The sequence below is a fragment of the Curcuma longa genome, unplaced genomic scaffold (genome assembly GCF_044706935.1).
Source record: "Curcuma longa cultivar G26 ecotype Majalengka, Jawa Barat unplaced genomic scaffold, ITB_CL_G26_1.1 contig_27837, whole genome shotgun sequence".
Taxonomy (NCBI): Eukaryota; Viridiplantae; Streptophyta; class Magnoliopsida; order Zingiberales; family Zingiberaceae; genus Curcuma; species Curcuma longa.
The window spans coordinates 3,786-16,936 of NW_027433537.1; the positions used below are offsets into that span (position 1 = coordinate 3,786).

Below are 13,151 nucleotides of genomic sequence, written 5' to 3' on the forward strand. Positions count from 1 at the left end.
ATGGTGGCCGAGGGATTTGGAAACCTGGCACAGATTGATGTTATCGCAAAAAAAAAAAAATGTTTCTTACCTTAGAGCAAGGTTGCATCTCATTTTATTAGAACAAAATCAACTAAAGCCATTTAACTTATTTATCATCCTAAATTTAAAACAGTTAGAAACTGAGGGACTTCCGTATGATAAATATTTTTATTTGAAATAAATTTTTAATTCAATTTTTGCCTAAAAGAAAATAAAAAATCACACCACACGCTCCACGCTTGTCTTTACAGACTCGCGTCTCGTGCCACGAAAGAGGCCGCAGCCTTCGTCAAACATAATAATGAAGCAGAAGCAGAAGAAGCAGAAGCAGAAGCAGAAGCAGCAGCAGCAGCAAAAAGTTTGGGGGAGGCAGGCCACTGACCGGCACGCCGTCCCTCGCCCTGTCCCGTGTCGTCGCTTCTCTCCTTGCCGGCGCCTTCATCGTCCACAGCATCTACAAGCCCGACTTCGTTAGTCTTTTGCCCCTCTCCTCTTCTACCTCTTTATTTCCAAATGCAACTCAGACCTAAATTTCGCCCCATGCAGACTCCGCCTCTGGTGAATTCTCCCTCATTTGCTGAAGCAAGCGAGGGGATCTTAAGGAACGAGTTGGATCGATTGCTTGATTCGATCTTCGTTTCCATTTAAATCGACTTCTCTGTTAGCTGTAGATTTTACTTTGTTTTCGATATACACAACGATAGAAGCAAGAGGTAAAAGGGTGTCTTTTTGGCCGGTCGGATCCAGAGGAGAGCAATAATGTTGAGTCTGAGGTTCCCCAGGCCAAAGAGGTCTCCATGGGAGCTACTCCGATCTGCTCTCTTCTCTTGCGCGCTCGTTCTAATCTCTCAATTCGCTCTCGCATCGGTCCCCTGGCTCTTTCCATCCATCTCCCTCCTTGCTATGCTTCCGATTGCAGGTCAGTCTCTATCTTCGTTAAGATGATGACAAAATGGGAACTGTACTTCAATTTCTGTTATGTCTTGCAGCTTTGGTTATGGTGGCGACGATTCTCTTAGGGAGATTTTGGAGGCGTCTACTTGATGTTTCTGCATCTGCTCCGGCTCTCGTCCTCTTCAATATACTGTTCATGTGGGGAGTTTATATTACTGTCATTCGAAAAGGTTCTTAAAAATATTTGATGGATCTGCTTCGAGATGCCATTTATCTCTTTCAGTTTCATATATAATTTCTTTGACCTTTATTTTGTTGCAGCCGTCCCCTCGTTACTGGATGCTGTTCTCAATGCTGAGTGTGCTTTGCTATTGTATGGTCTTTATAGGTAGACTTCACCCATGTGTTTCTCTACTTTTGGTTTTCCTTGACCTTGATTGCTATTTTAAGAAATTCTTTTAATCTTTTTTGCAGCTCTCCTGCTAATTTCATTGAGAATATTTCATTTTATGCCCATGGTTCACCTAATTTTTCAATTTGTCCCATATTGTTAGGACACTAAGTTTTACCACCTATAGCTTGCAAAAATAGAAACAAGATAACTGGTCTTATTTCTGATTCTTCTCCTATGCACACAATGATTTCTCCATCGCATGCGTTACACGCATGATAATAAGCTGAAGGTATATTTGAAAAATTTATGGTTGGATTGATTGGGTAAAATGAGTTTAGGCTTTTGTTGCATAGAGATCTCTCTCCTTTTATCTAATATCTTGCATTAACATCATATGAAAAGAAAATAAAATTGGTTATACTATTATGTTCCTCATGGAATTAAAAAGCAGACAACCAAATCATGACAAGAGGAAGAAAAAGAAGGCTGCAAGGAACCATTTAAACATATCTATGCGTGAGGAACAGATATTTTTTGAGATGCAAGCTCATTTAAGAAGAGATGGTGATGAACTCTAAAATAGTATGAGAAGGAGGAGGAAAGTAGAAAGATTTAATATTTATAAGGTGAAATCACAATTTTACCTTTCAAACTCTCACCTGGTTTGGTCACATGTGTTGCATGTGTATACACAATCTCATCTCTGTTAGCATTGATGATGGAGACATTTTGTTTGTGTTTTATAAAGTATAGGGTAAAACATCATGTTCTAAATTCTAGGGGAAAGATGGGAAAAAATAGACAAATTATGTGGAACAAAATAAAACTTTCTCAATTTCATCAAACACCTTGTTGTTTCCTTTGTTGTAAGATTAGTCAGTGCCTATTAGCAGTCAACTTTTAGTCAATACTTTCTTATAATTTCAACTTAATAATGGTCTATTTTTTTATGACTTGAAGCCATCCTATTCAAAGAAGAGGAGCCTTGGCGCAACGGTAAAGTTGCCGCCGTGTGACCTGAAGGTCATAGGTTTGAATCGCGGAAACAACCTCTTGCAATGCAGGATAAGACTGTGTACAATAGACTCAATGTTGTCCGACCCTTCCCTGGGACCCGTATTGACCGGAGCTTCGTGCACCGGGTTGCCCTTTTAAGCCATCCTATTCAATGTTAATTGGGAATTCAATAGAATATATGATAATTTCTTTTCTTCTTATTGAGATTTAGCCATTAGTTTTTCTCCAACTCATTCTTGTTACTGGTCATCAGTCATTGTTTGTGACAATATACTAATGTCAACAAATCAAACAAGATATACCATTGTTGTGAGCCAAATAATGTGCAATATGTATTGTGAGGGTGGGCTAATTAATATATTTGTTTATATAGTCATGTAAGTACCAGGAAATGGTAACCAGATACAAAATAATAATAATAATTGTGATCTTTTGTTGAGTTTCATACTGATAGTTGGAAGACAAAACATAATTGTTTATTGTTCAGTGCTAGGCTTCAATGCCTGTAGATTGATAACTTGGCTAACTAATTCCCTTCTCTGTGCTGCAGAATATTCTCTGGTGATCCCGGAGCAGTTTCATTTTGCTCTTCCACTGTTGAGTCCGGTCAGAATGAATTTGATACTCTAAATGTTCAATTCGAGGTTCATATTAATTCTTGTTATTGTTTTGTTTCCCTCTTATGCAGAATTGCACTTATTGCTAGTAGACTAACTACTGTACTATCTAATAAGAGACAGTGACTTTTGGGACGTTGATATAATACATTCAAAATAGTTAGGCAATTAGGTAACTGCTTAGTATCAATTACATTTTATTTTTTTCTAAATTGATCTTGATGTTTTTTCTTAGCAGAACTCCCCAACACTTTCCAGGGTTAGGTATTGTAAAAACTGTAAGACTGGTATTAAGGGATTCGACCACCATTGCCCTGCTTTTGGGAATTGCATAGGTATTTAACAGACTCAATTGGTTGGTTAGGGTCTTCTTTTCTTGTACATCTACTTTCCTGAGATAAATTGTTCTTTTCTGCAGGTCACAAAAATCATCGTTTATTTATTATTCTTTTAGCTGGATTTCTTATTGCTGAGTCTTCCTATACAATGAGTTCGACCAAGTGTATGTCAACGCATTACTTTAATGGCCTTTTATGTTTAAATTTGTTGTTGCTCGAGATAATTGATATCCTATATGCACTGAGTTCTTTGACTAGTTACTATTTGTCTATTGTAAAAAAATTCTAAGAGATTGTCTTTTACATTTATATAAATTTTTGACTAAATTGCAAGGACTTCCTTTTGGTTTACCGTTATGTTGAATAGATCCCCTCAAGGTTCAAAAATTGCACCAACTACTATGAACATGCCCAGTCAGTGTGCAAGCAGGGAGCCTATGACATGCTGTTAGCTTTTTATTTTAGGTGAGACATAGTTAGCATAAATTAGTTTTGGTACAGTTGATTAATTTGTCCTCATCTTTGAGTGTCACCACAGTATCATGGGAGTATTGCTAGGGTATCACGAGATGCTTACTAGAAGACGAGTTAATAAATTCTTTTATTAAGGCTTTTTAAGGCATTGGGTTCCGTTGAAGTGAATAGAATATATTTGACCAATTTATATTTACAAATAAGGCTAAATAATGCCATACCAAATTCTCTTTGGCATTTACCACAGTTTTCAAACCATCAATTGATCTATCTGGTTATAAGTTAAACTACAGGAATCCCTGCAATTTTCCCAAATCACCATATATTATACAATCAAATGTTTTCTTTCAACTTCCATATACATAGGAAATAAATAAGAAAGAGTTTTGTTTGATATTAAAAATTACATATGGCAATTAACTTTCATGTTCATAAATTTGATCATTAGCACTTTATTTCAGAAGATCATGCACCTATTCTGGATTCTATAAATCGCAAGAAACTGCTAGGCCCATGCTCAGCATTTACAATGTATCTCTTGTCTTTATTGGTTTAGCAGTTGTTATTTCTTATAGGGTTTCCTATTTGGAACTTCTTTAAATGTAATTCTGCTTAGATGCATGTAAACTTTAGCCCATTAAAATTCAGGATTCTTATAGCTTAATTTAAATTGGGAGAACTTTCTACTTTCAAACTTAAAAAAAAACTGATAAGCCATGCTAAGCATTTATAATGTACTGTTACATTGTCTTTATTGAATTAGCAATTATTATGTCTTTAGAAACCCTAAATCTAATATTCTTATCAACTTCTTTAAATCTAATTCTACTTAGATTCATGTAAATTTTGTAGCTTATTAAAATTCAGGATTGTTATATCTTAATTTAGTGGGGAAAGCTTTGAAATAATTCCAGACTGTTTAGTTTATGTATTTTTTTTTATTTTTTGTGCTTGCAGAGATGTATCTGATATTTTTATGTTGTGCTGTCTTTCTTCTGGAATTGTTAGCTCTCATTGCTGGGAATTTCTCCTTTTGAGTTTGATAATTTGTTTTTGCTTTTTTCCATTAACAGTCCTCACCAAATCTGCTGATGCACAGAGGATGGAGGTATCATCTGCATAATAATGTTTTCTTTACATTGTTTATACAATTTGTTGCTTACCTTACATGGTAAATCTGATTCTTGTGCATTCTTTGATATGCATCTGCAGTTGGTTCCATCCACTGTGATGTTAATTAATCATGCCAATTCTCTTATCACTATATAATCTTGGATGCTGTGGTTGCATAGTAGAAATTCTCTTTGGTTTGACCCCTACTGGTACATTGCCATGGATAGTATAGCTAGAAAAAAAGTGGTCTTATCTCTACTCTATTTGAATACTGACAAAAAGTATTATCTTGGAGCATGATTTTTCTGTATTTGTAAATTGCATTGATTCAAACATAGTCACTTGTAGCTGGCTTGTACATAATTTTTTCTGAATGAATGGAATTATCCTGTTCAAACTTATTGTTCTGATGTAATGGCATGAAGGAAAAAAGCAAAATGTTGAATGTCACTTAATGTCAACTTACCCACAATGGGATGCATATATGTACTATGTGAAAGAATACTCTTACCTTATCATATATCAGCTTATATTGTTCTTTTTTTATTTGATTTACACTTACTGTAAAAACGACTATAAACAATTATATCTTATTTGTAATCAAGTTTATATTTCTACAGAACATCCTTGCTAGCAGCTTGGTCATCAGTACAATGCTTTTCTGTATCCTCCAAGTGCTATGGCAGGTTTGATGCCACATATTATCACTGGCTTGTTTTAAAATTTTTCTTATTGCTTCCATAACACAATTAGATAGACTCATATACATCAATCTATTCCATACTGCACGAAATTTGTCAAGATTCTGCTGATGATTAAATGTTCCTAGTTTTGTAATTGTTGTCCTTGTGCGTTCACCAACTCAAATCACAAGTTGGCATCATCCTTATTTTTTTTGTTTGTGAGGCAAGTTTGAGATTTGTTTTACCATTCATTTTCTGCAAAACTAGCTTCTTGGATATAATCATTTTTTTAATCTGTATATTTTAATTCAGTGTGACTTCCTATCTTGCAAGCAACCAACAAGACATTCTTTCTCACAGATTACAAGTCTGTTTATGACTTTTTCATAGTGAAATTGAGTAACCTCATGAACTAAATTGCCTCTACATGACTGTCCTTAATCTTCTGTCATTATGTGTTCCATTATGTGGGGTGTATCATGTGGACTTGTCGGGATTGTATAAGAACCTAAGTATATCTTCAATTGGGGTTGAGCCCATTCCATCCCAAAATGACTAGTCATTTGAGAGGGGATATCCTTTTAGTAGATATACATAATGGACCATTGTACATGTCCATGTGGGACAAATGAAAATGTGATGTTTTTGCTTAACACGCCCCTTCATGCCTATCTTAATTCAAAGATATCAATGTAGGTCTGATACCGTGTTGAATTATAATTAAACCTCATTCCATCTTAAAATGATTAGTCACTGGGATACCCTTTTAATATATTAGACTTTATAGACTATCGCACTTGTCCATCTATGTGAAGCATCTTAAATTCTAACATTATGGAATATTTGAACACTAGAGGGCATCTCCTAACCCTTATTGAAATTGCATTATTTTCCTGGAGATCCTACCAAGGACCAATTGCAATGTGAAAGTTCAATTGTTTAGCTTAGCACTTCCTATGAACCTGTACGACATTGGCATGCTTCTGCTCTTCAATTATCCATATTTTGTTACGATTTTGGTGGCATAACCAAGAAAATCTTGACAGAATTGTTTAGTGCAAATCCATGCTCGTGTTAGAACTAGAATGAGAAGAAACTCAAGATAATAGTCATCATCAAGCTACTCCAATCTTATCTCTGCAATGAGATTTTTTACACGGCCATATCACTAGTTTGATTCAAATCAATTAAACCTTCTTTTATTATAATGACCAATGTTTTCTTTGATTTCTAGCTACCCCTTACAACTTCATCTAATATAACTGGAAAATGTATTTGAATATTTTCATACCATCTCAATCTAGTTTTATCTCATTTAACATCTATTTGGGTTAATATATATATGCTTTCACATATAAAATCATCATTGTCATCTCCATCATCAAGTCGTGTTTGTCTGAATTGTTGTTTGTGTATATCATGTACTCTGCATCATTAAGGCTTTGCTTGGTTCATAAAAATTTTCCATTTTCAGTTAAAGGTATCAAAAACTAAAATAAAATCATTGAAAATTGAAAAAACATTTATTACATCATCATCTCTAATAAATTCAAATGTGTTAAAAAAGTCAATTTTAAATATTTATTTTATTTATCTTTTTCGACTTTCGATTCTATTTTCTTAGAAACAAAAAAGCTTTTAGAAAATTTTCCTAATCAAACAAGGCCTAAAGTATCATCTCATTGAATGCATTGGTCCTATTTAGCATAAGCATGATGTCTTATTTCAAAAGTGCAGCAAAAGTATAGAATGAAGAGTATTGAAATTGCAATAATATCTGGTGTTTGCATTCTGATTTACTAACTTCAGAAAAACAAAATCAAACAAAATCTTAAAATGATTTCAATCCAACTGACGTTTCAATATGATTTGAGAAGATCAATTAACAGAGAACAGAGAAAATTAATGATAATGAGGATATATTTGATACTCAAGTGTTTTTGCGAGTTTTGCATGTTTTGCTTCTACACTATTGGATGTTTCTGCCTCAAGTTTCTCGTACAGTTTTCTGCTCATCTTCCTACTTAGTTGATTTTGTGTGTTTAATAAATCTTTGGGAATATTCATTCTATGTATTCCTCAGAAAATTGTTTAAATTGATTGCTAGGTTGTGTTCCTGATATGGCATATTTACTGCATTTGTTTCAACATCAAAACAGAGGAATGGGTAAATTCTCTCCAATTTCAGAGTGCTTTCCTTCCAACCAATAACGTTGCTCATCCTAACTGAGGAAAAATCTAATGTAGATTAATTGGAAGAGATATCCTGAATTCCAACTTATGATTGAACCTCAACCAGGTTCTCCTATATGCTCTTTTTTTATGTTTATCTCATAAATAACTAGCTACTAAATCTGTTTGCTAGATGATGATTGAGTTCTTTGTTATTTCTTAGGAAGTCCTTTTGGGGAGACCAGGTTCACTAATCCATATGATAAGGGTCTGCTTGGTAACATTCTAGACTTCATAAAATCAAAGAGTTAGACATCGGAAATAGAGAGTCTTGCATCCACTTCTTGATATCCAGTGCTGCTGCTTGAATTCCACTGGCATGATATTAATCTCCAAGTAAGAACGTTATAATTAAGATTCATTGCAACGACCAAATGCAGAGTCGCCCTCCCATGGTCAACTACTTGTCCTGCTAGGAGCTCAAACGTCATAGTGAGAATTTTGTTCCACACTCAAATTTGTGATAATTTTATTGATACTTCAATTTCTGGAAAGATGCGGATATGAAATGTTTGTCTTTGTAAGCATCATGGCAAATTCAGTATCAGTAACGGATTTACCATCCGACCTCTACGTTTCAGTTGTTTCTATTGATCTATAAGAAATCTTTTCTCCCTTTCCTTGATGTTTCTGACTGAAGTCAATTTCATCAGATTTCCTGTTCCGAAGGTTTCTCATTGGATGTGCCCAGTGTTGTGGTCGAATGATTCGATTGCTTTTGCTGTTAATGTAATGTTTCGAAGATTTCTGTGGAGAAAATTCATTATGCTGAAAGATCTATGAAGTAGAAATAGCTGACAATAGTTAAACACCAATTAATTTAGTCGAGTGTTTTTTCTTTGTTTAGTCAAAGCCAAATCCTTGACATATAATTTGTTTATAAAAAATATTAAAAAAACAATTTATTTATAAAAAGATATTTGTAAAAATAAATAATTTTTTATGATTTGGATGCCATTTTAATTTTTTAAAAATGTATAAATAGTATAAATAAATTATGTAGGTCACAACAACCTATGCTGTCTGGAAATGGCGAAATCGCTGACGTCCCCGTTTCCGAAATGGGTGGAAACGTTTTCATCCGTTGAAACGCTGGGAAACGTTCCCTTCCGCCCCTGCCGCCTTCGCCAGGCCCCGGAAATGTCGCCCAGGCGGTTGGTCCTTCCTCCGCGCCGACGCCATGTCGCCCAGGCGGTTGGTCGCGCGCTTCCGTGACGCCTACGTGCGGATGATGCTGGGCTTCGACTGCGCGGCGCACACCTCCACCGCCCCCCGCGTGACGGTGCGGCCGCCGCAGCTCAAGGAGTACGACGACGAGAAGGCGCCTGCACCTGAGGCCGCTCTCGCGGCGCTGGGGAGCTCGGACGGTTCGCGCTGCCGCTGTTTCAGCGATTTACGGGAGGAGCATGGCCGACGGAGGCCGATCGGATCATTGCCGGAGGTGAGGCTTCCGTTGTTGCGCGACGGGCTGGAGTTGAGGAACGGGAACTCGCTCGAGCAGTTGGTGTGCAAGGCCTTGCGTTCTGTGCTTGCCTTGGTTTATCTTGATTAGAAGGCAGCGTGGGTCGAGTCTTTGCGGGGGCCGAATGCCGTGAGATTGCAGTGGAACGATTGCTGGAGAAAGAAGGTTTGGAGGTGACGGAGGTGGTGCTAGTGTTGAGAATCGCTGTCCTGAAGAAAAAATATCTACATCTAATTCATGATATAATGAATTATAAAAACACTATAAAAGAATTAGATGATAGAATACCTGGAGCGGAAGCCGTCGAGGAGTTCATTTTACCTTTCTGCAATAAAATCCAAAACAACAGTAATGAAAACACCACAGAGAGAACTTCTCCTATGACCTAATCAAATTTTGCATCGTTGTCTCAATGGGGCGACAACAATATTTAAGGTTAGGAGAAGGGGCCTCTGTTAAGATTTAATGGGTCAAGCCTACCCATTATAGCTAAGCCCAATAACAATATGTTAATTATGCTAGTCCACATAAAAATTATCCAACATTCTCCCACTTGGACAGCATAATACATCAGATTAATCAACAATATGTGACCATGATAAGATGCCAAAATAATTCAACACATAACATGAAAAGGTCCAAAATGGAACAATAAGCATCTTAAATAATACAGAAAATCACATTCGAAGGAATAATGATATCATGCATTGTAAGATACTTATATCCTGTGACCCAACAACAAAATGGAATATGGATAAATGGGAAAGCCCAACAAAATGTTATTTCCCAGTAAAATGACCCAAACATCTGCCCAAGATGTCATATAATAACAACAAAATTGAGACTGAGTCCAAAATGTCTACACATACAAAGTGTGCATCTGTACAATATGTCACATAATAACAACAAAATTGAGACAGAGTCCAAAATGTCTCCACATACAAAGTGTGCATCTGCCCAAGATGTCACATAATAACAATAAAATTGAGACTGAGTCCAAAATGTCTCCACATACAAAGTGTGCATCTGCCCAAGATGCCACATAATAACAATAAAATTGAGATAGGGTCCAAAATGTCTCCACATATAAAGTGTGCATCTGCCCAAGATGCCACATAATAATAACAAAATTGAGACTGGGTCTAAAATGTCTCCACATACAAAGTGTGCATCTGCCCAAGATGCCACATAATAACAAAAAATTTGAGACTGGGTCCAAAATGTCTCCACATACAAAGTGTGCATCTGCCCAAGATGCCATATAATAACAACAAAATTGAGACTGGGTCCAAAATGTCTCCACAATACAACAATAGTTATAACAATTGAACTTCTCAATAAAACATATGGTAGCAATAAGTATTATAAATATGAGGTCATAACAAAACATAAGCATAAACTCCCACTAACCCAAAATATCAAAAGACCTTACTTCACCCATAGGGTTTACATGGTCAACAAAAGCTTTAACAGTTATGCCTTTGGTTAGGGGATCAGCAATATTAAGCTCTGTAGGGATATGCTCGACACGAGTTTTAAACTCTTGAACCTTCTCTCTCACAAACATAAACTTTGTCTCAAAGTGTTTTGTCCGCTTTGAGCTCTTATTATTGAGAGAAAAAACTCACCACGGCAGAGTTATTACAATATATAGTGAGAGGCCTAAAGATACTCTCCACAAAATCAAATTCAGCAATAACGTTTTTTTTTTGTTTTTTTTTTTATAACCATATCGCTTGACATGTGGCCTCATAATAAGCTATATACTCTGCTTCTATGGTTAATGTAGTTGTACCCTTTAGCAACAAGTCTGGCTTTATACCTCTCTATCTCACCTTTAGCATCACGTTTAGTCTTAAAGACCCATTTACAACCTACAGTTTTGCAACCATCGAGTAATACCACCAAATCCCAAACATCATTATTTCTCATAGAAGCTACTTCATCTTCCATAGCAATCAACCACTGTGAACTATGAGAATTAGAAATGGCTTCATAGAAAGTAATAGGACCAAAATCCTTAACACTAGTAAACTCATGTTCCTGTAAATAAACAACATAATCCTTGAATCTGGTAGATCCAGTAGATGTAGGAACACACTCAGATCGCCTTAATTGAGGCACAACAATTTCAGGATTCTGAACATCATGGTCAACATGTAGATCAACATGTGCATCAATAATAGGATTAGTGGTTTCATCATGAGTGAGAACGACTGGCATAGACTCAGGCAAAAGAGCAATAGGTACAGGAATAGCAACAAGCTCTTCTCCAAAGCTAACAACACGTGGCTCCTGAGTTACAACAGGTTTTGAATCATTTTCAAAATATACAGCACGATCAGATTCAATAACTCTAGTGGTATGATCAAGACAATAAAATCTAGAACCCCTTGAGCCAATACAATATCTTACAAAGAAACTACTAATCGTCATAGAATCAAGCTTTTTTATTTTGCTCTTCTTAATTAAGAATGGCTACAAGCTCATTTCTCCTTTTGTGCGTTATAAGAAGTTTTTAGAATATCAAATTCAGAAGGAAGAGGATCCAATATTTGCCAGAACAAAAAATCACTACCCAATTCCACTTTCATGGATTTCAACTTGTTGTACCAATTGGTGAGCTTCATAGCATGCTCACGAACACCCGACACACCATCATATCTAGTCTTTGTCAGTAATGAAAGATATGAAGTCTTTTCTATCTTATCAAAATTTTTAAATTTCTTGCCTACAGACTCAAGAAACTACTTAGCATTATTCGTCTCAGGAACATTATCTTTGATGGTCTTATCAACTTCATAGTCATCAGACATACTTTATTAGAATGAACCCACTTTTATGTTTTGTTGTAACAGCAGCGGAAGATTCAGGTGTGGGAACTTCAGGTTCATTCTCAGTAAGGGCAGCATCAACATTAGAAATGGCCAGAAACAACTTAACAAAGTCAGCTCAGTCCTCATAATTAATGTCATTCAGCTTTGGTAAAGAGTTCATACTCATAGGCAAAGCTGGAATATATACATTAATGGGAGATTATTGTTGAGCATATCTAACAAAAGTAATAGAGCTTATGATCATAATAAAGTTATCTTATGCAAATGCAATCCTGCCGAAGGGTCCCGAATTACAATGCATAAAGTAACTCTCACAACATATAAAATAATTATATTCTTAAAGCTAATATCGAAAGGATATTGAAAACTTTAAAATATAATTATCAATCATTAGAAACTATATCAATAAAGACAAACCTAATTATATTCTTAAAGCTAATATCGAAAGGATACTGAAAACTTTAAAATATAATTACCAATCATTAGGAACTATATCAATAAAGACAAACCGATAGGGTAAGTGCATTATTAAAATAATTCCTAATGTCACATTAATAAGAATTTTCCAACAATAATATTTTATCATAATCCGTCTCGCGAAGGCGAGCTCACAACTATGAAAAAATATCAACAGCAATATGAAATGATAGAGATCATTTTAGTCACATTTAACAAGATAATTTAAAATGTCATTAAAAGGACATTTTATCCAAATCTATAATAAATTGGACAAATAAAGTTATTTATTATTATTATTATTTTTTTTAATGGCATTAATAAAATAAAAACATGCACTGTTTTTATTTTATTTTATTTTTATTTTTCACGCACAAGTTTTTTTTTTTATTAAAAAAAAAATTAGTGTGCACGTTTTTATTTTTATTATTATTATTATTATTATTAAAAACGTACTGCACATATCAGATATTAACATACTGTGCACAATTTAATATAATAGTGGGCCTCACGTATCAGATATTAAAGATATTATACGGATAAGAACAGATTTTAAACCCCACTCTTTCCGTTTTTTCCCAAAAACGCACGACGCCGGCGGTTCCCAAACCGC

The 13,151-nt window shown here is 35.3% G+C and overlaps 1 protein-coding gene across 2 annotated transcripts; it reads left to right on the forward strand.

Moving 5' to 3' along the window:
* Positions 1-333: 333 nt before the first annotated feature.
* Positions 334-8,401, forward strand: LOC141819120 (uncharacterized). Of its 2 annotated transcripts, none has more exons than XM_074706481.1 (12): positions 334-491; positions 568-940; positions 1,011-1,145; positions 1,237-1,303; positions 2,877-2,970; positions 3,179-3,278; positions 3,362-3,445; positions 4,829-4,863; positions 5,489-5,554; positions 7,659-7,718; positions 7,799-7,850; positions 7,947-8,401. In XM_074706481.1, the coding sequence occupies exons 2-12, from the start codon at positions 781-783 to the stop codon at positions 8,033-8,035; spliced, it is 942 nt and encodes a 313-aa protein (XP_074562582.1). In that variant the 5' UTR covers positions 334-491; positions 568-780; the 3' UTR covers positions 8,036-8,401. The 2 variants fall into 2 exon arrangements, with proteins under 2 accessions (XP_074562582.1, XP_074562583.1); XM_074706482.1 differs by having other exon boundaries at positions 3,182-3,278.
* The last annotated feature ends 4,750 nt before the right edge of the window (positions 8,402-13,151 follow it).

What these genes read in the sequence shown, in the direction of transcription:
- LOC141819120 (XM_074706481.1), top strand. Translation starts at nt 781, where the DNA reads ATGTTGAGTCTGAGGTTCCCCAGGCCAAAGAGGTCTCCATGGGAGCTA. An exon ending in TATTACTGTCATTCGAAAAG is followed by an intron (nt 1,146 to 1,236) that starts GTTCTTAAAAAT and finishes ATTTTGTTGCAG; the next exon opens with CCGTCCCCTCGTTACTGGAT. An exon ending in CTGATGCACAGAGGATGGAG is followed by an intron (nt 4,864 to 5,488) that starts GTATCATCTGCA and finishes ATATTTCTACAG; the next exon opens with AACATCCTTGCTAGCAGCTT.